Raw genomic sequence first — 26,910 nt, forward strand, 5'->3', positions numbered from 1 at the left:
TTAAATAAAAGATAAAAGTATAAAATAAAGTGCAAATCAGTTCCCAAATTCAATAAATATATATTTTTTTATTTATACATATTTTTCGGAACCGAAGAAAAATCTACTTAATTGACTATTATTTCTATGGAAGTAATATTATTCAAAATCACTAAAAACATGGTTTGTTCTAAAATGAGGGCATACAACTTCATTTTTGTATATTTATATATATATAAAGATCATCTTAAATAAGTTAATACTTTTTTTTTAAATTGTATAGAATTTGTTATTTGTAGAAATATTTTATTTTAGATATAAAATGATCCAGGTATCGTTTTAAATACGCCAGTAGACTAATATCACAATAGTTTGAATTGCATAGTATATGATCTACTGGTGACTAATATATATTTATAAGTTATCTCTTCAATAATTCAAGAACGATGACAACAGCTTCAGAAAATAATAAAGACTACTCAGATTGTCAACTAGAAAACTATCGCACAAGTTTCAAGTCATATTTTATACAACTCTAATGATAATTCCGGTGTACCAAACAACACTAGTCTGCAGTATACAGGTTGCGCAAGATATCTATGACGCCAATTTGGTAAGATCTCTTGGCCAAACACAGACAGATAGGCAGTCAAATTTTGTTATTTTTTTTGTAAGATAGCTAAACTTGCACCAGTTGGAATAAAATGAAATCATTTGACGAATTCGCTGTTCCAAATAATATTTGGAAAATACACCGATCCCTCCTTGTAATCCTCACCGGGAGAGACAACACTGATGTCTACCTGGACGTGCTATAGATCAAGTTGAAGTGTAAGATTGACATGGTTGCCAATGGGAGGCCTTAAATTTGGCAAAATGACTTGTGTCCCTACCACATATCCAAAAAAAAGTCTTAAATGGCTCCAAGACAATTTCGAGGACTTAATCTTGCCCTGTTAGGCTTCCAAACTACCCAGATTTGATTCCGATGGATTTATTTGTATGGGACGGGATTGAACGACAAACCAACTTTTTCAACACCAACAAAGGAATTCTAAGATTTGTCAAGGTCTTATATAGAGACTGGATGTGATTTTATTCACTTAAATCAATCAAAATCAAGATTTCAGAATATAGTTTTATTTTCTTAATTTGATAACTACTTTGAGAGAAAATTGTGTTTGAAAACAAAAATCATTTTCGCGGTACAGATAGCTTGTAGACCCTCTAATTCATATACAATATTGCACCTCGTAAGCCACAATAGCAAAACTTTATTAAGATCAATTTCATTTTTCCGAGGTAAACCAATCAAGGGCAAGGTTTGACTAGTTTAATGAATAATAAATATGTGTCTTACTAGATGATTATGAAGTGGATATAGGTGCTGCTGTTGCGTTTGCTGATGATACAAATGCTGCTGCTGCTGTTGTTGTTGTTGCAATGGTACTTGGGACTGTTGTTGCACAGAATGAAGATTGTTATTATTATTATTGATCACAGAGAAGTTTGAGGATGGCGAAGAGGCCGTGGGGGATGAAGAAGAGGTATTGCCACTATTGTAGTAGTTATTATGATGAAGATTACCGCCATTCAACACAGGAGATGGATCTGGATAATGCGGATAGAAATCCTCAGTGGATCCCCCAGAGGGAGATAGCCCATTATAATAGCAAGGACTGGATCCATACGATGACTCTTCCTCTGTAGGATAATAGCTATGAGGGGATGATGAATAGTCAGCATAGCTGAGAGGAGATACAATCCCAGAGTCTCCCGCAGGAGACTGCTGCACAGCCTGGAGATGAGAGGCAGTACTGTTAGAAGTAGTATTAGGTGCAGAAGAAGAGCCGCTATTAGCATTGTAGAAATAGGAGGGAGAGGCCCAGTTGTCTAACGTGGCAGATAGGAGGCCCACGGTGGACTGTGAAGAAGGTAGATTTTGTTGCTGATGGGGATGAGCTGAATGCATCTTACTGGAATAATCACTCAACCATTCCTCACGACTACAAATGCGTTGAGTTGTAATAAGAATTTAACATTGAATCCGGGAAGAAACTCAGTCATCACGTCGTCTTGCTGCCTTTTTAAATGAGGACCAAAGAAAGGATATCTTTGGGAGAATGTGAAGAAGAAAAAAAGGAAATGAGTTACAACACACTGAGTGAGTACTACGACTCAACACACAAAACTAATCATAAAACTACATTAAAAAAGAATACGTTTTACGTCGTGAACCTTCGCAGGCGCAAACAACGCCGGCGTTTCGCTCTCTCCTTCCCCCTTTCATGGATTACGGAGTAAAACATTCAAGTATTGTAATGTACCTACATACTAATGTGTAGTCTGTATATAAAAAAAGCCATTTTCCTGCTTTAAAAAGAGAGAGAAAAAGAAGAGCAACCACCAATACTGCATACACCATTGTCGACGTTGTTATAAAATGGAAAAACCAAAAGAAAATAAAAAAATGACCTTTTTTGTCGATATAAAATGATTCTTTCTACTACTACCCTTATCATCATCATTCCATGTCTAGCCAGGAGCAGATGAAGAGGTGTAAAGGAAACAGGCAAGCAAGTAGTATTAACACCAGATGAACAATAACAAAAAGAAAGAATGGTCTAAAGGGAGTAACTCACTACTCCTCTCAGTCAGTCAGAGAATTTAGACTGGCATTTCTAATTCATCATGTATGTATGTATGTATGTAATATCAGAGTTTATATATGAATATACAATGAAATATTCATTTCATTCCACAACTTCCCCCCCAATTTTTTTTTTTTTTTTTTTTTTTTTCAACTTTTATACACACAAAAAAATAAAAGTCAAACTTTTAAAGAATGAGTACATATGTACATATTAAACGGAATCTAAATTCAACAAAGGGAAATCAAAAGTAAATCACATTATTTATAACCTTAAAATAAGACACACATCCTCACAAAGACAAAGGAACGAAAGAAAAAAAAGCATTTAGAAGTGTTGTAATATGGTGCAATCCTTATATAGTGTTGGACTTAGGACTGATTGCCTAATCAATCTTTATTGATAATATAATCTATCATCATTTCACAAAAATTATCATTAATAAATAAACAGCTAAAAGAACTGCATAAAGGCTATCTTTTGATTTGTAGAGCGCCTCTCTTTATTTTATTTTTTATTGTCAACAACAAATAATATAAAAGCCAAGGATGTGAAAATTGTCCAAATCCTAGTGAGCATACAATTAAAAAAAAAAAAAAAAAAAGGTTATGTTGGTAATCAAGAATATATCAATTTATGTACTATTTCTCCATATTTTGAAAATTCAAAGGTATTAGCGATTAAGGAGCACTATAGTTTTTTTAGTAGATATGTCGTTTATCAAAGTTGCCAATTACTGTTGGATGGGTCCAACTCTCTTTTCCAATCCTTTTTACCATTAAACTGTTCTAAGGGCCGATAACTTGGACCAAGTTATTCCAACTATCTTTAAAGCTATTTTCACTTTAAAAAAAGAAAACAATAAATGATAGCTAAAATATATAATAATAATTTCTAGGCACACACTTGCTTTAAACTTTAGCCATCTTGTCTCTTGAAAGATGTTATGTTGAACAGCTGAAAGAACAAAGTTAGTAACTACGTCATTTAGCTTTTGTAGTTACCATAAAATGCCAATAAGGACTCACACATTTTATTAGGACCGGACTGATGTCTTTTTAGACCTATCCAACACTACTTCAAAAAATAACAAAAAGAAAGAGACCTATAATTTTTGTGCAGGACATATAAGCAGGGCTCGACGGTCCTTAAAATTAGTCAACAGGGCTAGTAAAAAAAAATGTTTAGCTCTTTGAAAAATGTAATAGCCCAGAATACCACAAATATTGGATCATTTTTCGCCCAAGTAAAGGACTACATAGTATGGAGGACATTTTGAATAAAAAATTTACTCTATTTAAAAATGACCCATAATATTTGATTTCAATGTCTATTTGACGTATGAGATGTTGACACAAGGTAATACATTTATGGTATAGCATTAACATAAAAACTTTTCCGTACTAGCCGTAATCAAATTAGAAAAAAGTTGAAAAAAAAGCAAGCCTATTGTAAGTCGTTGTTGGACTCTGTGTAGAACTGAGGAGTAATTCTTGCCAATGTCCTTGTGTGTTTTTCTTCTCCCCCTCCACCCTTGTTAGAGCTGATCTAATGACAACTCATGAAATCTTAGCTTCTCTCCTCGAAAACATTCTTCAAATTGTCAGGGTGGACATGTTGATTTTCGTTGTTTTTTTGGTTTTTTTTTAAATAACATTTTTACATTGATAAAAGCCAATAGAATACTAAGATTAATGCGGAAATTCTTCTTACATACTACTCAGGATAAGACCAAGATGAACACAATGCATGAAATTTGACACGATAGGATATTTTTATACTTGTAACAAAAAGTGCCATAACAACAATTTTTAAACTTTGAAAGAATTTTGTAGTCAATACGCCAGATCCCTTTGACAAAACGAATAAGAGGGAGAGAGAGCAATGATATTGGATAGAGCATTTGAATGAACGGGAGTATTCAGGAAGGAGGAGTTGTAGCATTATTATTGGGAATATGATTTTTATGTAAATTCGTCCTTCGATTCTAACAAAATAAATATGTATTGTACAACCATAAAATATAACAACCATTGTGGATGAATATTATGTATCATCCAAAAAACTTTGGGCATTTGCATTTAAATTGAAACCTATTTATCATAATTTTTTGGATCAACACAATAACAACAAGGAAGAAACTAGAGAGACGTTAGGGGCTACGCAGGTAGGATAGATTTTGAAATTGCGAACATAAGCGTCTATAATGAATACATACATAGCCACTTAGTGTTAGGCTTCCGTCTGGAATTCCTAATTTTATGTAGTTTGGTTATTTTTGTTAATAGATGTTTCATAGTGTTGTCTCGGTCTTTATCCAGACCAGTCTTAGGACCGCACCAACAGACCATCCCTTCTTGAGACCTTTGCTTAAGACTATCCGTCTTTAGAATTTTTCATAAATATGTTCATATAGCCAAATAAAATATATGAGATATAAATTAAGGGCATTGCACATTTCTTGCAAAAAAATATTCTTTCATTATCTGTATATATATACATATAATAGAGTTTTTTTGTTTTGTTTGTATCTTTTATGGGTATCCACACCGTAGGACCTAGGATGCTGAAACTTTGGCTGGGTGCCTCTTTTGAGCAGATTCCGATTTTTTGAAAAAAATTCGGTAGGTTTGAATTCTTCTGTACAATGCTAATAAATTATATTGACTACTTCTTTTTTTTTTTCAAAATTATTGCAAAATAGTTTTATTTCAATTTTCTTCACAAAATTCGATTTGACAATTTTTTGAGAAAAATAAAAGATGGACTTCTCAAAAACAAATTATAGAATATAGAATGTTCGTATGTTATTTAGAGTTTATAACACCATTTTTTTAAATTCATAATAATATACTACATATATAATGCTTGCCCGTACCGAAAGGGTCTAAACTTTAAGAGGGAATAATATTAACCATTGTCAATGTGATTTCCCGCTGCTTCCTTGGCCCGAGCAACGCCGGATAACCCTATGCTAGAAATAATATACTATACGAACTTAATTAAATAATTTATTATATTGTTGTATAACTAGCAAAGGGTTACCCGGAGTTGCTCGGGCCAAGAGCGGGAAATCACATTACAATTACAAATCAATTACTTACAGGAGACTCCCCCTTTGCAAAATTATACACTTCTATTATATATGAACATATAGGGTTAGTACGAACAAACTCGTCAACAACTACAAAAATTCTTGTTTACTTCAATATATAGTCTTTTATAATTTATTATCATTATATGAAAAAACGCAATACGAGAGGAATATACCGAACTAGCATAATTCTAAACACTGCCTTATACGAAATCCGCAGTGTTTGAAACCACGTTATGCGGGGACTTCCTTCTAACCGGAATGGGGAGAAAATCGGTCCATAGAGTGAGACCAAAAAATCTCTTCTAATTAAAAAAGATTTAATTTCGATCCATGGTCTCTGCCAAAATATCCGTCCAAATTGTTCTAGACATAAACTAATGAATTAATCTTTATTGGACAAAGTCTCAACATTAATTGACATTACTCTAACTGCAAATGAGTAGTATGATGCCGGCTATAGCCAAACTCCTCCTAATTATAAAAGTATTAATAACAAGATTAACAAGAAAAACAGAGGTATTCGTCGTTATACCTAGGTACATACATTTATAAATAAATATATATGATACATGGAGTCTACATACAAACTACTAACCTGTCAGAAATATCAAAATAAAAATAGGGGCAGTTGTAATTTATATTAAAATAATAAATAATAATAACATTTGCAGAAAGAAAGAGAAAACAAAATTTTTTCATATGAAATATATCTATATATATATATACTAGGGGTGGGACGTTTCTGTTCGAACAGCGCTACATCCTTTACGGTATAATAGTAAAATGCTTTTCTTTTCTTTTTTTTAAATAGAGTTAATGTATTTTTTCAAGCTTTTTCCATACTTTATTCTTAGATAATTCATTTTCTCTACAAATTAATTATTTCTAAACATACTCAACTTCTCTAAAAACAAAGGTTGATATAAAATATACACGGATTATAGGTATAATACTATTATTCATGAATTTATAAACTTTTTTGCAAAAAGATGAGCATATCTACATTTTCTGGTAATAACCAGGATCGTTTACCAGTCACAATATCGCCATCCATTTTGTCAATATAATAACGAACGCAATTGCTCCATCTGATTAATATTTGTATGTTATGTATAATATAAAAACCAAATAAGTAATCATTAAAAAAAACACCATAATTTTATAATATTTAATATGTGATTATATACTCGTATATGCGTACTGTACTGAGAGTAAAAACATACCCAACCACAGTTCAACCCCGTACCCTACCAGTCCTAATATATACTAGAGTTGGATTCGAGTGTTATTCTATTTATAAAAAAACAAACTGGAGTTTACTACAAAAGTCCACATATGAAGGCTTGTTCTGTATTAATTTGACACTTCTAAGTCAATCCATCTCGGAGTAATTGAGCCAAAAACAAAAAGAGTATCTCCTGAATAACTATTTTATCTTATCTCATGTACCTTTACACATTCCTCGCTCTGTCTCTTTTCTTCTACCTTCATTTTTTGTTTCTACTGTCCTTTATTCAGTCCTATAATACGGGTACCCGTTGAAAAAAAAAATATATATGTATAACGGTATTGATAACTTTTGAGGGTGGCCATAGACATGATCTTAGATGAGGCTTGACGAAATGTAAAAAACTCCATTGACAAAAAGAAAGGTATATATTAACTTAAAAGGTCAAGTTCGAATTTATAACATAGAAACACACACACAAAAAAGGTGTCGAATATGTCATGCAACAAAATTTCTTACAGCGAAAAGGTTCACAGCAAAATGATCAAGAACCAATTTTAAGGTATCATATTAATGAGAATCAGAGCTTAAAAAATCCAACTCGACTTAACTCAAAAAGTTTGATTCGAACCTAACACTACAATCAAATGTACATGTACACGTATGTACTTACTTCTCATTCCATAAATAAGAATAATAAAAAAAAGTTCGTTAATGAAAATTAGAGACGTAGAATAACAAACAAACAAACAAATGATTTCTGCATCATTTTGACAGTGATATGTTGCTGGCTGAAGAAGAAAAACTCTTTTTCACACACATGTCTATGTATAATTGCTCCTCTTTATTTTCTTGTTTCCCCTTTTAAGGAATCATGCAAACATTAAATAAGTCATAGAGGGACTTCCCCTTTCTTGTACTGAGTTAACCATATATCATAATAGCGGGTAGTATCCCGCATTGCTTGGAGTTAGTAGACGTTCAAAAAACAGACAAAATTTGCTCTAATAATATAGAACATAACTCCCCAACAAATTATCAGACTACTTCTCCATTTTTTAACTGCTTGAGAAATAAAGAACATCCTTTAAGTTCTCAACAACAACAGAGCTCGCAGGCTACAAAATGGAAAGGATTGACAATTCCAATATATCTTTTCTTTTTTAATATGACGCGCGGAATAATAGCTACACGCACTCTTTGCTTAATCTTCATCATTTTTATTTTATATAATGTACTTCCTTTTACTTCCTATTTTATAATATGAGCTTTATTCATAACCGTGGATCTAGAAAAAAAGGTAAGACATTTTTTATTTTGTCATTTCTATAAAATAAAAATCGTTATTTTTATTTTGTGAGATTGATTTACAAAGGATTGTACTCCGAGAGAGGTCCAAACCAAAGTGGGACATGACTAATTTGAAGAATAATATACTATAATATTAATACTTTAGATAGCTCAGAATAATGTCTACATTATTGAATTAATGCAAAATAACGATAAAGGCTGTATTTTAATCTTTAATGACGAAATAAATAACTTTTGTCTCCTTTTTAAAGATGAACATTGCAGAAAAATGAAATTTTGCATAGTTTATTATTGTTTTATCAAATCAAAACTTTTTCAAAATAGCCCTAATTAGTGTTGTGTCGTTCCTTATTTATTTGGTCCAGTCCAACTTAGGACCGGTCCTTGCAAACAGTCCTTAACCGTCGGTCCATGGATTTTTTCATAAAAATATCCATGGTTTATTGAGTCAAATAAGATATATGAAATATGTATTAAGATTATTGCACATAACTTGCAAAGAATATTATATTTTTCATTACAATACGAACATATTATATTGTTACTTAGTTATATAATGATTTCTATTATATTAAAAGGTGGAAAAACACACACATTGACGTAACAAGGGATCGATTTTACCTTCTTTATGGACCGACAAGTGGGACTGGATGGGACCACGGTCCTTGGTCCTAAATAAGGGCTGACACAAGACTTGCCGATTGCAAATTTGAAGAAAGTTGAAAAACAAACCGGTCTACTGTACATGCATAGTCTGTAATAAAATGTAAGGTTTGAAACAAATAACTTATTTCTAGTGAGGAAAATAACCCCCCAGAAAATCATTACATTTATATATTAAACATACATATATGTTATATGTCTAATATTTTCTTATAAAAATTGAGTTTTACATTTTTCATCTTTTTTAAAAGGGGGAACCAAAAAAAAAAAAAAAAAAAATTGAGAAAGGGAAAGACGACAGCAAAGATGAAGAAGAATTAAAATACATATATATATATTTCGTTTATATAACTATATATACATAATATCTAAAATTAATCGTCTGAAAAATTATAAGAAAAATGTGTATTCACGTAAATCGTCCATTTCTTCTTCATTTTCTTTTCCTTGCAAGAAATATGTCAACCAATTCCTTTTCAGTCTCCCCTTAGCCAAGAATAATATATGAATATATACATATGTATTAGAGTTGCAATTGGATCCGTAATTTTAGATCGGCCCAACAACGTTAAGACAAGAGCAAGAAGGGTAGCTAATTTGGGCTAAAAACCATTTTTCCTCAAAGATATTTTGCCATAATATATAAATAAATGAAATTTATAGATATTTTCATTTATTTTTCTCCCAATTGATGTTCCTTTGATATTTTTAAATCAAAATATGTTATGTGTATTACTATAAAATGAACTAAATGGTTGCTTACTTTTGGACAAAATGATTCCATCATTTTGTTCAAAATTGCAATGCATACACCAACAAAATCTCACTATCTACTGAATTCGAACCACTGATAAAGTAGATTGTAGAATTAGTATAAAAAGAAAATGAAGATTATTTTGGAGTAAGACAACCAAACATTCTCCTAGATGGACTTATCCATCCTAAGAACCTCTTTGTTTTTTCTACAGATCAATTCATTTTATAATTTCCATAAATATATGATGCCTAACTCAAAATACAATTTAAAATATTTTCTCTAATGAATTGACCCTCAAATCATTTCAATCAATATATATATATACTAAAATAATTTGTTTTAACTTTTTTTAGAGTTGCCATAATATTATGGTTGACGAGATAGTATTTTAATACATAATTGGAAAACTTTGGCAAATGGAATAATTTATGTATTTTAAATAATAAGGTTAAATATTTAATATGTATATATTCCGGACTAAAGCCTAACACTAGTGTATATGCAATACATTTAACATCATCAAAAACAACAACAAAAAATAAGGTGACGAAGAAATCAACCAAAAAAAAGAAAAAGATACACATACCATTTTATTTTTGATTAGAAATAGTTGTATGATGTTAAAGGGTTGTTTTTGTTGCTGTGAAACGAAAGAGAGAGCAAGTATTAGATGGTACCTACTATTTAATGATGAGGTGAATAGGTAAATTTTCTGTATAATAATAATATCATATTCTTGTAAGAACTCTTTTTCTTCATCTTAATGGAACAATCAGCATTATTTGTCCAATTTTAGGGGAAAATGGCAAGGAAAGAAAAAGAATTCAAAATCAGATTATGTCAGAAGAAGAACCGGTTAGCTGTGGTGAGACAAACCACTGAGAAGATTCGGAGAGTCAGTAGTTGGAGAGCGATAGGAAAACTATAAAGCTCACTACAGCTGGAGCAATCTTAAATTGCGAAGGAGCAATGGTCTTCTTGTCTCTTCATAAACTTTTTTTCTTCTTCAAAGAGAACGAAACAGGCTGCATAAGTAATTACTTTAAGGACTCAAAACTTTGTAGTTATATATCTAGGATTCTGAAAATTCAACCTTCCAATGGATATCAAGCCAAGTTATGAGAAATATAACAAGCGACTTATAGGTTCTTTCAATGAATTTTTATAGTATGATACAATCACATTTGAATATGTAACACCGTTTGTAATAATGATCTTCCGTGATATGTGTGAATATTACAACTCTATAAATTCTTTCAGTCCAATTTCAACATTATTATCAGGTCAATATCTTCTTCTTCTGACACATCCTGGATCAATGTGGAAATCACTGCTTTTGCCCATGAGTCTAGTCCATTATGAATAATCCATCATGTCTAATGATATTATAATTGATAACGGAAAATTAAATGATTAACACTTCATCTATTCGAACAGCTGCCGTGTTTGTTTATTTTTCTTTTATCCTATTATCTAAATTGATAAAACATGATTGCACTCCTGGGTTTTTATAATAACATCAATTCTTGCTTCTTTTAATCTTTTGGATGTTCCATTAAAGAAATTAGGGCGTTTCATTATGTGAGCCTAAGATACAATTTGAGTATGGGGCGAGTTGGTACAATTTGACTCAAACATCTGTTCTTTTGATAAAAAATCATGCTAATAGACGTGGAAAAGTCTTTAGAATGAAATATTTATTCAACTTATGAGCCATTTAGCGAGTAAGAAATATAAAATGAATGTTTTGAAAACACGTCACCGGGTGCACTGTTTATAGTGCTCCCTGATTAATATACCAATACATTATAATGGAAAAAAAGGGAGTACAATATACAGGGATCACTCTATAATATAAATGAAATCTCGCAAGGGTTTGTTTATTTTAACTCATATTAAAAAAGGAAAAAAAAGCGGGAAATACTTTATTTAAAATTTCAAAAAAGAAGAAGAAAAAGAATATGAATTTAAATGAGGTTTAGCAACCACCTAAAGTACTCCCTGGCTCATAAAATCATATTAATTTATTTTTCTCGCAATCTGTTATTATTATAAGGAAAGAATGTCGAAGTATTGAGTGAGTAGCTACGATGAGGTTGCACATGAAAAACGGAGGTTAACGCCATGGTTTTTTTGGGGTGTTATCTTCTATATTATTGTAGCAAAATCTGTATGTTCGTCAACGCCTAATAACTCCGGGCACTACCTTGGTTTGGTGATAGGTATTATATCACCTTAAAAGAATTATATATTTTTTTTCACTATGTGAATTTTTTTCCCTGACATGCATTCATCCATAATGAATAAATAAAGGAATGAATCAAAAAAAGACAAGAAACGAAAATCCATTTGATATAATTAATTCATCCTCAATTCCATGCTCCTTTAATTTTTTATTATTATTTTCTAAGTTCTTTGAACATTAATAATACACGGATCTGTTTATTTTTTGTTCTCCTACCTACTCACGAAATTGTGAACTTCCTTTTTCCCACAGAGAGTTAGTAGGTAATTACCACTTTATATTATATATATAATCACCATCAAAATCATCAACTCCTTTGTTTCACCCCCCAAGAAAAAAAAAGACACCAATAAGTATACCAACATATGATTAAAGAACAAAGCTTGTAGCTTGTTTACCAACTGATGTCTTTGGTGTAGAGTAACAACATATTGAGTCGCAAAGGGGTAGAAAGTTTCTTAAAATTTCCATGGAAATTTTGCTTCGAGAAATTTTCAAATGAGTAAATTATGTGCCTTTGAAAAGGACATTTAAAGCTCAATACTTAAGGTTTTTTTTTAAATACTCTAATCATTAGATACTGAGCTTCCAAGTACACCCAAGATTCCTTAACCCTTCGACCCCCTCTTCCTCCATCACAAATATATATATATTTAGTCAAAATTATAGAACAATATTAATTTTCTCACTACAGAAAATATAATTTATAACTTCAGCCCAATGTTTTTTTTGTTTTTTGTGAGTTGCCTCTGATCAAACACGTTTGGGGCCATGGAAGATGGGAGTAAGGATCTTACCTTTCTTTAATTAAACACATAGATAGCAGCGGGTTATTAGGGAACAGTAGAGTTCATATTCCAAGCCCACCCCTAAATGGTACTATTTTTTTTTAAATACAAGTTGGATTTATTTCTTAAATATATATTTCATAGCTCATTTATGAATTTACATGATTTATTTATGAGATTTTGTCGATGGTCAACGACTTTATGAACGCTCGGTACATGACATACAATAAACATGGAACATATATCAACTTTCATTTATTTGCAGACAGACAACAACGACAGCGCAGGGGTCAATATTATGAATATTTGTTCGTTTATACAACGTTAGACTCTCTACGTATATAGGGAACACAACCACCCCTTTTCTCTCCAACGCCGTCGTCCCGTCCTCGTTCTAATAGTATTTTATGGATGGATTAGTGATTCCCTTTAAACAACAAAATAACTCTCTGTATGTATGTATGTACAATTTATTTGATATGAAAAACAGGAGTAACGTTAAGGAGAATTAGCACGCTTCCTTCCAATTTCCCCTTCATTTTGTGTATTATGTATATTGTACATATTTTGTGCCTACTCAGCAGACACACATGTCTCCTCTCCATCATTCTTCATATAAATCTATAAGCTGACGATTGAAATAATAATAATAAAACTCTTCCTCCTTCATTTGACCAGTCATACATTATAGACTGAGAGATGGATGATTTATGCAAAGGTTATTTCAAGTGTCCAGTTAACGATACCTTAATTCGTATTGGTATTTCGAGTACTTTTATATATTTTTAAGTACTCAAAATATAAAGCAATATTGAATAAATATTAAATGTGCCCCGATGCATCAGAATCGGTAAGAATCGTCTCTTTTGAGTCGGCTCAATAACGCTACCTTGCTTTAGTGTTGATGGACAACAATTCACATTTACTTTCAGGAGCATTCGAAGGATTCTTGTTTAGGGGAGATAGTTTATAAATTTGATGACGTAATAAAATAAAAAAAATATTATTGCTTTGTTCTATTAGAAGAAAGTTTTTTAACTTGGCAATTTTGAGGGTTACGTCATTAGTGATACATTTTGTATGACATAAGGGTGTTGGAAGTACTGATTTCACATGCACTGAAAATTGCCTCGAGAAAATTTCCTGTAGAAAATTGCTAGAGTGGAAAATTTCTTCTCATTTACTAATAAAATTTGAATACCTCGCCCCAAAATTTGTTTTGTGCAAAGGCAGGGCCAGCAACACTTGTAATTTTCCTACCTAGATCCCTGATTTTAATACACAATAAGCACATAACTTTACCTGGGAGCCATACAGGTTCTTTGATTTAGAATCAATCCTGATGGGGATTGAGCTCTGTTTTTAAAAGAGACTCAATGTGAAGGCTTTTTTTTGCATAATTATATATTTTATTATTAGTAGGAGGATTTATTATTTCATTAATAGGGAGTAATGTTTAATTATAAATCTCTTTTAGCATGTAATCATGCTGAAATATATTGATTGTTCAAGAGGATTATTATTCAAATACTTATTTAGTTAACATAATACCGTTTACAATACCAGAGTTGTTGTACATTACTGTTGTAAGTTACAGGCCCAAAAGAGATTGACTGACGACATTCATCCATGGTCAGTCGATCGTGGTTTAAAAAAAAAAGGAGTGAAGGAAAATTCTCTTTCCCAAGGGATGAATATACTTTTCCCCTCGCGTTCCACATATGATTTCAAAAGGATTTAACGAAATGAGTATGGAATATCTATGTATAAAACTGACCAAAGGGAATGGAATGAAATAAAAGAAGATGTAATCCTGTTAGATATGGATTTGATATCTTCACACCTTCTTCTCTCAACTATAAAAGATCAAAAAAAGAAAAGAAGGGACCCCCTTTTTATACAACTTTCATGTCCAATCCATGGCTCGAGACGGACACACTTATATATGTACATATGAGATATATAAAAGACAAATAATGATGAACAATAATATTACTATAAATATCCTATCACATATTGAATTCAAATATAAGATATAGAGCAAGGACCATAAGTATAAAACAAATTGAGGAAACGAGTCTCTTAGGAGCTTGAGAAAACTATTTAATTTTTGCAAGTTGTTGTTTTTAAGATACCATTACAGATAACGTTATTTATCATTTCTTCTCTTCACAAAATTCATCTTGTGAATTCAATTAAAGGTAGGGCTGTATTGTTCCTTAACTCATTAGATGCGGCAATGGGTTAATTAATTTAACACTACAAGTACTACTAAGCATGATTTTTTAAATTTAAATGCAACATTGACGAATTAATTTCTGTTTATCTATTGATTTGAGTACTTTACTTAATCTTATATTATATACCGGGTGGAAACTTGAGACTTACACACTTGCATTAAATTGATTTTAGAGATTCCGTGGGAGGAAATTATAATTGTCTGTAATTGTGTAGATAGGCATGTATCTCAAGCACCTGCGGCTTTATTCAATGTTTTAAATCGGACGAGAAATGTCATCGCAGTGAAATTCAAGGCTTTGGATATCAACTCTTTTTTGTGTGGGTTGAATTCCAACAGAGGTGGACAGGCTGACGGAAATGGGTCGTAAGACCATTTACATTGTAAAGAAGGGGGTAGAACACAACGCGACCATAAAGAGAAAAGAGGGCTCTAGAACAAAACCAATCATTATTGCGGATGCCCTCAAGGGCGTTTTTCAGCAAGATGGGATCCCCTCTCACACTGTAAAAATTACTCAGACCTTCTTAGCTAACAACATCACATTCTGGGGCAAGAGAATGTGCCCACTATAAAACCCGGATGTCAATCCCTCCTACTTTACTTTCTGGCCTCACTTAGAGAGGGGGAGGGCCTATAGCATCCGATAACCGAACGTTGAAGCTTATGAAAGGCTCTGTCGACGAGGAATGGGATGCCATGGACCCAAACTTCATTTGCAATACTTGCAATTCTTTTTGCAAGAGGCTTGTCACCGTCTGTAATGCCAAAGAAGGCCAAAGTGAATAAATAAATTTGTTATTGGCAAAGTATAAGAAAATGATTAATAAAGATTTTTGTTTAATATATTCTAAAAAGAATTGAAGACTATTTTCTTTTTTCTTTTCAAGAGTAAAGTTTCAATCCGGTATATAAAATTCAATATGTGTGTGTGTGTGTGTGTCTTCATCCCGAGCACAGCAATTGTTTCTAGGACATCTATGTATAAACATTTTGGTTGATTATGAGGCTAATAATAAAGAAATAAGGGTCCATAACATGGTCTTTACTGTTGATGACACCCCAAGTCATAATAGCTGCTGGATTTTTGCTTCTGAAGACAGCAGGGTCAGAAAAGAAACGAATGTAGCAACATTGGATTTTAGAGAGGAAAGTAGTATCTTCACATGGATCACTCTTTTGTCCTTCATTGGATCAGTGAGGAGATGATGATACTTTAGGGGACAAGAGTTAAATCCAAGATAATCAGGAACAGCTTGGTAGATGGATTCCTTGCTCACTTGGCAATCTTTTGCCAACTTAGTCATTAGATAACCTGGGGATGATGTTACCGACCGTTTGAGCCCAGCCAAGAATCGTGGGTGCAATTCTTATATTTACGAGGCATTGATTCTTCCTGGTTCGACAGTTCGATTGAGGAAATTAAGGAGCTTTTCAATGCTCTTTTCTCCATGGCTCGTTTATAAGTGAGTAATAACGGCATCTCTTTTGCTTTGTTCCATATTTTTCCATTGTTTACAAAAACAGCAACATTAAGATAAAAAAATGTAACATATAACATTTGTTGATTTGAGTCATGATTAAGATTTTAAATGAGAACAATTTATCTGATATGTTGTGAATAATTATTGCTTTAAAAGTCTTGTATATAAGATGCTTTCTCAATAGGTATACCTACCTATAAATATGTAATATGAAGAACCAAAGAAAAAGAATGGGGTTTCGACAGGGGAAGGGAGGGGTTAAAGAAGAGAAAATATTAATTCAATAAATGTATACACATAAATATAAGTGGATATTTTATCATTTTATTACATTATATTATTATATTTCACATCAATGTACATTAGGGCGGTTGGCTGTTCAACTTTTTTCTAATTTGGAATACGGCTATTTTTTTTTTTTTTTACATTTTCAGAAAGGAAAAAAAGATCCAAGTTTTCTTATAATATTTTCTCTTTTTCCTCAAGCTTTAGTAAAAAACTTTATTAATGCATTTTATCGGTTAGAATAATATCTATTATAGTTGATTAATACAAAATAATTATTAATATTGTATTCGATGAAATAATTAACTTTGGTCTCCTTTCAATCTTTGCATCGAGATATGCAGCCTAAAGATGACATCGTAGAACTATGCTTTTTTGCATAGGTTAATTTCTATACCACATCATAACTTTTCCGAACTAGCGGTAACCGAATTTCGAAAAAAAAGTAGAAATACAAACCCTCCTTATGTACAATGAGGTAGGTAATAATATTATCTTAAAATAGATATGGAAAAAGAAAGGGAAGGTATCCATGTCCTCTCTCTCTCTCTCTCCATCCTTGAAATGACAATAGAGTAGTCATTGTCAATGATCATTAGTATCTATTTGTACATTTGTTTGTTTGTTTGTCTCTCAAGTTTTTCCTTTTGGCAAAAGCCCATCATCATCAAAAGAGCCCTTCCTCCACCACCCCACCCCAACAACAACAACACACCTGGAGTAGTCATCATCGACATCGTTGTTGTTATTCCTCTTATTCTTCTTTTGCTGTTCCTGCTGCATTGATTGAATCTATCATCAATTGACTTATAGCAGCTGCTAAACATGATTAGGAATGCCTTCATAATTGACATCAATTCCCTTCTTCCCTCCGAATTTCCCTTGTTTTTTTGTAAGTCTCCGGACCATATATCTGCCACATCAACACAAAAGCAAGTCAGAATATTTTTTCTTCAAATTGAGTATGAATTACATTTGTATTCTTCCAACAAATTATCGTCAATTTCCATGAAATTTCACCCTGGCCTGTTTTCTTTTACTCCTTCGGGCCAGTTTTGCCTTTTCAACAGAGTCCTTCTTCCTCTCCAACGTTTCGGACTTGCTGACGGCGGTCCTGGAGACGCCCAACACCTTGGAGTCGATCACACGTTCAAGTGCCCTTTTTATCGACTTGTACATAAGCTAGAGATCTCAGTTTTTTTTTGTTTTTTTTTAAAACAAATTGTTAATGCTTTAATGTATCACAATATGAATTAATTTTAATTACTCCCCCTTCATTAACTTTTGAATTAGTAAGTGTTCAGATTTCAATTGACGACCCGCTATATATTGCGATATTTTCATTCTTCATAATAATAACTATCAAATAATATGATAATAAGTTATTAATCAAAATTAAATCCAACACTAAATGAAAGCCAAATCCTTTCTGCTTGCTTTTGTTTTGAGGGGCACATATTATTTGTGATGAAAGTCGTATGTATAATGGGCATGTTAAAAAAATCAACATGGTCACTCTAACAATTTGAAGAATGTTTTGGGGGAGATCAGCTACCATGAGCTGTGATGAGGGGGAAGGAAATAAAGAAGGACACTGGCGAAAATTACTCCGACGTCGATCCTCAATTCAACTCTGATTCCAACTCAGACTTACAATTATAACTCCACAACAAGTCCTCAAGTTTATTCACCGTGTTTTATGAGCACATACGAATGTTCAATCAGGTTTTGAATATAATTCAATTAGTAGAAAAAGAAGTTTACTACTCAGGAGTTAAATAATAACAACAATTGCTATGGAAACAAAAAATCCTTCTTGGAACTACCAATTACACAAGAAAAGGGGCCGGCTAAAAAATACATCACTAATTACACCAAATAATTAAATGAAAGATTTTCCGAGAAATGTTTTTTTTTTCTTTCTTGGGAATTTCTCGTAGGTGTAAGTAAAACCCCCAGAAATTCCGGTAAAACGGTAGATACATCCTAGTATGCAGCCATCATCAACAACCTCATTAGAGAACAAGTGACATACACATTTATTATGATGCACAAATGTAAATATTATTAATAAATTGTAGAGATGAGTGAAGAAGTTAGAGTACTTATAACGTAAGTGACAGACAGGAGAGGACTACTGCTGCCCCGCCGATCATCTCACACAAATAATATACATCGTTTTTCTTGAAATACAAAATAAAATGAGCGTTACTCCGTTTTTCTATCATTATTATAAATATACATACATTTTTGAACCCTCAGAAAAATACTACTACATATATAACATAGTACATGTCTGTTGGAGTAGAGAGAGTTGAGTGACTCTTCTCCCCCCTCTCTCCCCCTTCACGTCTTCTTCTTTCAGAGAATGATTAATGAATATATGGAGAAGAAGTAGAAGAGATGGAAGAGTGGAAGGAGAACGGAGTTGTTTCCAAATTAAGAAGAAGGTTCCTTAACATTCTCCAACCAGTCACAGATACACATAGAATCGTTAAAGACATCCCTATTATATATATATATATGTCTTTCCTAATTGATGAATTCAATTAAATTCAAATACTACGTATGTATATGTATGTAATTTGAATAAAGAAGGTCCTATTAACTGATTCTTTGTATATACAGAGTGGCCCAAAATGAGAGTCGTCCCATTAATTTTAACTTTATTAAGTTAGGAGTATTTTGTCTAGAGATTTCGTCACCCATATTGCGATATTCAGGAGGATAGGGGCCCACACTACAAATTACATTTTGAGCACATTGGCCTTATTCTTCACCTGATCATAATTTGCCAATGTAGATTATGGTCGAAGGGAGAGCAATACAGTTTCCATGCTCTGCTTCTTGAAGCATCGTAGAAAATATATTCTGGAAGCGTTTGTTCGACCAAAAAATATAAATGAAGTTACAAAGCGTGCCTGTCAGCTTGAGTATATTTATCCTCAATGTAAAATCTTTGATAACCCACAAAATGTCACTTTATATGATAATAGAGATAACGTCCCATTATTTTTCTTCCATTAGCAGAATTTATCTTCTTAATTCGTTTAAAAGACTGAATTCACAGAGGTTGACTGGTTAGTTATGAAAGTATTATAGGCCAATCCGCCTAAAATGCAACACTTTCTTTTTTAAATGGGGTGTCTTTGTCATATTTGTTATATTTCGATGTTTAATCCTATAACTTATTGTAAGCAATTGTCTAAAGAAACTGTAAACAAAAAATAAGCAGAGACAACGAGAAAAGAGAGCGAAGCAAGACTTAAACCTTTATTCCTACAAGATAACTCCTCGTTAGGGTTTGAAGCCTTTGGATCGAGTTAGCGTGTTATCCGGTGAAAAACCCGACTCTTAGCCTCTCCATAGCCCTTACTGTTCTCCCCTTGACTGTGGTATTTTTAGCACCTCGAGATGAAGCTTTTGTTTTGTTTGACACACGACAAAAGACCAACTGAACACCGCCATCATCACTGCTTGAGCCAACCTAGAGCCGAGCTTTGAAAAGAACTGGAACTGGTCATTAAGATGATTGAGAATGTAAATAAGGTGTCCTTAGATTGTATTTTTGAATTAGATTTGTCAAATTTGATGATATTTTTTGGAATATAACTATTTTAGTAATTTTCTAAACGTGTTACATAATAGACGGAGGAGCCTATATTCAAATATATACGGCGCCCCTAGAGGAGAATGTTCGGGGTAAGGGCAGGGAAGCTCCTTGAATGATATATTGATAGTAATTTAATTATTTTTGATGGGACTCTAATTCTGGACCACCCTGTATGTCCTAATTTGAATAAAGAAGGTCTTTATAGCTGACTCTTTCTATATTCTGAAGGATAGGATTTGTGTTATTTCTTTTTTTGATAAGAAAAGCTCTATTTCTCTCTCTCTCTCTTTGTATATACACAGACATACGTATGCACTTTGTATTTTACATATTATTATTATCAAATTGAACTGTCAATATTCATCAATGAACCATCTGTTTTAGGATGGCTAAAACAGGAAGAGAGAAATATATACAAAAGGGAACAACGACCAAGAAGGAGAAGACGATGATGGTGGAGAAAAGAAACAATGTCACAGACTAGGAGTATGAAGACCAACTACAGCACAACAAACAATGAGTGGAAAAGAACCCCTTTTTTTACATTACCAAATCCTATAATATATTTATATAATATTCAAATGAATAAATGATGAAGAAAATGACTCAAAAAGGTGTTTGTCTTGACGAAGGAAAAAATGGGACAGGAGAGTTGATGATAAAATAAAATACCTATATTATATATATGTGATGTATCAATATAAATGCAGGCGGGATAAATTAAGAATAAATTGAGAGAAACAAAAAAAAGTTTCTTTTTTTTTAGTTATTTTTCTTCAGAATAAGAAAGAATCAGTTGATTCTTTACTGAACATTATACACCCTTATATTAGCAAAATATTATTCGTGAGTATTGGGTCATTATTCCCTCAAGTTGTAAAGAAATTGAAATTAAAATTATTATTTAAAAAGTTGGTTTCTCTCCGAGCTAATGAGTCAATTTATTCATAGTTGGCTCATATACAGGGTACACAAGTTATCTGTACGCTCTAAAGGATTTCTTTTCAGACGCAATTTTCTCTCCAATTAGTTTTTCAGATTAAAAAAATAAAAGCAGGTTCTGAAAGCTTGATGGATTTTGATTTATTTTGTTCAATAAAATCACCCCCAGCCTCAATTACTGTGTATATGAAGCCGAAAGTGAAGCAGGCCTTCGTCACTTGGCCCCTTGGCAAATCCTGGAATTCCTTCTTGATAAGTTCGTCTTTGGTGTTGCAGGGGTTCGATTGGGTTGAGGACAAATCACGAACCACACAAAAAAATTACAAACGGAATCAGATCTAGAGAGTTTCACAGCCAAAGGTCCGGTGAGAAGAAGTCGTATAAATTATCTTGGAAGCATAGGTGTGGCAGGGAGCCGAGTCCTGCTGCCACATGCTAGGCTTTCCATTGACAATCATGTCGATCCAGAGTTTCACCTTGGTCTGTAGCACGTCCAAACAGGCATCAGTGTTGACCCTCAGGCCTTGGGGGAACACATGAGGAGGCAGTACGTGGCCTTCGGAGCTAACCAGCTCAAACAACATGACGTAGGCTGGGAACCTCAAAATCACCTATATGTATATATTACAACACACGCTACTGCATGATATGTCTATATGTACAAAGTATATACCTATGTAGTACTTCTCTTTGAGTACATGGAATCAATTGAAAAGTACTCAGAGAGTTCTTCACAAAAAAAAAAAAAAAAATGGAATGTTTATTTCTTATTATTATTTGTTAATATTATGTATGTATGTACATAAAATACACTTGAAATTCAGTGAGATAGTAAATATACATACTCAGAGATTCAAATAATATGAAACGCCGGTTTGTAAAAAAAAACCACACACACACAAAAAACGAAAATTAACTTGGCTACCCTGACAATTTGAAGAATGTTTGTTAGGGTGACCGGAAGATTCTCCCCAGGAATTTTCCCCCTCTTTTTTTCGGGCTTAAAATGTGTCACTTGAAGTCCCTTTAATTCTTTTTTTTTTGACATGGAATAACTCAAAATGAGAGGATTTAAATTCAATTTGAATGTATTGCATTCATATCAAATGGTTGTTGTATCGATTTTAGGAAAAAAAGGCAAGAAAAATTGACCAGAAGTGAATCCATATATTGAAGACGATCTCACAATCAAAGACTCGAGACTTGACTTGGGCACAATAACTAAGTCTTCCGACTCGACTTGGAATCCAAAGCTAGTATTTTGTAGACTCAAGAAAAACCTTCACACTATGGACCTAATATTACAGTTATGGACTTGAAATGAGCTTGAATGAAATCTGAATACTCCATCAATTTATTCAAGCACTTAGATATGACTAGTGATTCGACGTGAACTTGCAATAAAATGACATTTACCCTTTTACGATTAAACCTCTGTTCTAAAATGGAGGAGTGGAGATGATATTCCGAAATTTCCACCTCTTAGCCATGAAAGGAAGTCTTCTATCATTCCTTCCCTTGAGAGGATTTAGGGAAAAATGTAAAGAAAAAAAAAAGAAAAAATTGACAATAGTGGAAAAAATCATTTAAGCTGATACAATAGAGCTATTTTTTGAACAAAATGAGCAAAAAAATGTTTTTGTTTTCGGAATCTATTTTCCCCCTCGCATATTCAATCATGTAATCATAACTCTGATTGCATCATATACATAGTTTTACCTCCAAAAAGAGGCCTAATAAAGAAAGCTTTTTACAAGGGGATTTTCCCTAAAAAATATCCTCAAAGAATGGATCATTCATATTGTATATTACTCGTGGATTGACGAACAAGCATTAGATTATTATATAGAAAATTATGAGATACTTGAAATCTTCAAGACTGTGAGTAAGTATGTGTTATAGTTCAACAAATAACTCTGAGTAATGCCTAGCTATTAACATAAATACAATAATCACAAAACAAAAGGAAAATAAATCCATTTCTCATTTATCGAATTACGTCATTAGACAATATAAACGTTGCTCTTATTATTATTATTTTTTGTTCTCCTCCTCATTTTCTGTGATTTGATTTCTCCTTCAATGGTTGTACATATTATAATACATAGTTGTATAATGGCAATCATCAAATGAATGAAGGAAAGGGGATTATAAAGAGATTATTGGCTCTTAATGCTTTTTACAATTACTATTACAAACATACATCTTCTGTTTCTTTGGTAATGGATATGCTAATTTCCTCTCTCTCTCTCTCTCTATTTATGTAAGTACAAAAAAACAAAAGTATCTCTTATAATATAGGCAATACAATATGTGATACGTCAACATTAAACAATCTTGAACAAAAGACAAGAAAAGAAAAAAATACCCATACATTATTTTACTTCATATATGCAACATACAGCCCAATATTTTAAATATACCAGGTGACCCATAAGTCTAAGAACATCAACTTCAACTTAATATTTCTCTTAGACAGGCGTATTTTGTAGTTATATTTGTTGCATATGATTCACACATTTTGTTTGTTGTTAATTTCCCCTCTTCTAAAAAGTGTTCTTAAGCCTATAACAACGACATCATGAACCCTGCACACCCAATCATTTCGCATAATTTGGAAGGGAAGAGATGTAGGGTCATTACCGAGGCTCTGAAAGATCCCAAAATGCCCAAGTCATCGATCCACTACACAATCAAGTGGTAAAAGTATAGCAGAAGTCTCGATGACAGGCCCAGGAGTTGTCTCCCAGATCCATGGAGACATCCAGTTGATCGAGGCAACGAGGTCAAAGATCAACCGAAAAAATTTCCAGCAGAAAGCTGGCTCAAAAGGCTAGAGTGTCTCGAAAAACCATGTGTAGGATGGATGAAGCCGTATCCTCTACAACAGTAGCATCTTCTCAGCGAGGCTACAATGGCCGATGTGTTTCTGAAATTACTCAATTCTTGTACGCACGTTTCAATCCTTTGGACTGATTTGGATAGATCCCTATATATTGGGATATTTTCATAGTTACTACTTACTATCAAATAATCAGAGCTCAGAATAGGTTCTTTAACAAAATTAAAGGACATTAGTTGAAGAATCCCTCATTGGACACTTCATTTTGAGTAGAAAAAAACCAAAAAAACAACAACAACACAGTATGATTTCTTTTAGAAATACCCTTACACAAGAATCGTTTATCATACATTTACATATTGTACTCATTTAAGTTTATTAGAGTGTTGCACAACTTGAACTTTGACAGGTAATTAATTCGTCCAAGAATATTCGAGTAAAAACCGAAATCCAAGACTAAATGTAAAAGAAATCCTTCTTGCTTGCTTTTGTGTTGAGGGGGCACATATAATGTAACTTCTTGATACATAAATTAAGTAAAAAAGATAAAGGGAGAAGAGTAGATATTCACTGCCTCTGATTTAATAAACTATACCATGATGTAAGTAAATAATGGGGCAAGCATCATCCTATTATATATAATATTTATACCAGAAAATGTAATATCTTGATACATATAAATGAAGCAGATACTATGTATATAGTATTTTTTTTTTTAGTTAGAAGAAGGAATTGGACGAAGGAATAACCACGACAAGAGCAAATGCACATTAAAAGATATGATCTTGAAATACGATCGGGTGAGGGTGGATCTCTCCCACCCCCTCTTCCAACATCACCCACATCTCTCCTCTTCTTCCTTCCTTCCTTCCTCTCTTTCTTTCTACCAGTGGTTGTTGGTTAATTTTACTTTTTCCTACAACATTTCCTTATCGTGTAGTTGTTCGTACAAGTTGATATACATATATTATGTTATGTTATGTTATATACGTACATAGTAGTATTATTAGCTTGGAACTTAAAGTACAAAGAAATAAATAATGGTTTTGAGTCGCTACTCAAAAACTCATGTAATAAATAATATATTGTAGTATCAAAGGTGAATAAGAACAACAACAATGGAGATTGTTCATTTAAATAAGAATCTCCTACTTTTTTCTTCCTCTTTTTTATTTTATCTTTTTCAATTAAATAATAATACTCCATCTTGAAAGTATGTACAATGCACATAGCATAGAGAGTTGTATATATGTATGTAGAATCACAGGGTATTTTTTTGAGGAGGTTGTGTTGTTGAGGGATTTATTCCATACTTATATGGTTCTATCGAATTTTCCCGCAAACATGGGTAATTTTTCCTCAAGGAGAATTTGCCGCATGACATATTCGCGGCCTTTTTATGATTTTATCCTATCAGTTACAACTTACTAGTGTATTTAGATCGTTAAAATCTGATCGGCACTTTCATTCACCAGTGCAGATGGTATGATACACCTGTCTGATGTTGTCTCTTTTCTTTTCCGGCAGAAACATTGTTGTCTCAACAAAATTTAGTGAAGTTTTGGGTATCATGGCAAGAGCTGCTTCAGATATAAAGAAGGTTGAATTTACAGAGGAGGAACATTGTGTAGTGAGCATGATTTTTGTCCACGTCTCAAATAAAATTTCAAATGATACAAGAGATCGGCCTTAGGTATGACAACAAGAATCCACACCTTGTTTTGTCTCAGACAGGTCGCTAAAGTAACTGAGTGAGTACTTACTGCTATGAATCATTGGGAAGGAAATATGGAGTAGCCCAGATCTTAATCAGTTGGATTATTTTGTTCGGGGCTACGTTGAATCTAAAACCAATTGATTATCACATGTCATCAAGTACTCTCTGTTTGTCTCCATAAAGGAGACAATGCCCAACATGCCAAGGAACTACCTAATCTACGCCTGCTCCTCTTTCCGGATCCAGGCTGTGATTAATGATGTAGAGGGATAGATCAAATGACCTCTTTTTGAAGAAAAAGGTAGGTACATACTAAAAATGAGATGAATTGAAAAAAATGGCTCCCATATATGCCTGAAGCCCAGAATTTTTCTGCCCATGAGTTAAATCTGCAAATCATTTGGGGGTGAGAGGGGGTTGAATAATTTTCCCCCCCCTTTTTCGAATATAATATGACGTGACTATGAATAAATATGTGTCTCTTCATTTCTACTAAAGATAATGAAAATAAATAAAATTTGATTTTAGTCTATCTCAAGATTTTATTTAATACCCTTCTTTTTTTTTTAAAATAATATTTTTATTAATTTCTATAGTCTTTTTTATATTTTTTCAATTCTTTTACATTAACAACTTGATTAATCAAGAAATATTTCGATTTTAACAACTCTATTACTCCATGGGGGGGGTCGCCCAACACACCAATATCACCGGCTCTGAATATAGAGTATAAGTTCAATATGTACGTGCCTATGGACACAAAAGCTACGCCTCTTTCTAATAATAATATTACAGTAATATTTGTCTGGATTGTTTATCAGGGATATTGTGTTGTTTGGTTCGTTGTTGGTTGTTTGGTGGTGGTATTTGCACGAGGCTTGATTCTTATCAAAGAGAAACAGCAACTCCTCTTAATGAGTATATATGTAAAAAGTAATAATAAAAAGAACCGACATAACATCATGGTTTGGGGATCTGCTCTGTTGTTATTGTTTTCTGTGTGAGAGACGAGTTACAAATTTGTACCCTACGCGAGGAAGGGAAAGAATTTCCTCAAGGAACAAGGACA

At 32.7% G+C, this 26,910-nt stretch overlaps 1 protein-coding gene across 2 annotated transcripts in view; it reads right to left on the minus strand.

Moving 5' to 3' along the window:
- Positions 1-26,910, minus strand: part of LOC121128915 (uncharacterized) — an 85,534-nt gene that overhangs the window by 34,435 nt on the left and 24,189 nt on the right. The window contains exon 1 of one of the 2 annotated variants that reach the window (XM_040724517.2): positions 1,340-4,592. The exons of the other annotated variant lie outside the window; for it this stretch is intronic. Within the exon in view, the coding sequence (XP_040580451.1) occupies positions 1,340-1,951 (612 nt within the window). The 5' untranslated portion in view covers positions 1,952-4,592. Of the gene's footprint in view, positions 1-1,339; positions 4,593-26,910 lie in introns of those variants that run through there. 2 annotated transcript variants of the gene reach the window in all.

The sequence above is a fragment of the Lepeophtheirus salmonis genome, chromosome 14 (genome assembly GCF_016086655.4).
Source record: "Lepeophtheirus salmonis chromosome 14, UVic_Lsal_1.4, whole genome shotgun sequence".
Lineage (NCBI taxonomy): Eukaryota > Metazoa > Arthropoda > Copepoda > Siphonostomatoida > Caligidae > Lepeophtheirus > Lepeophtheirus salmonis.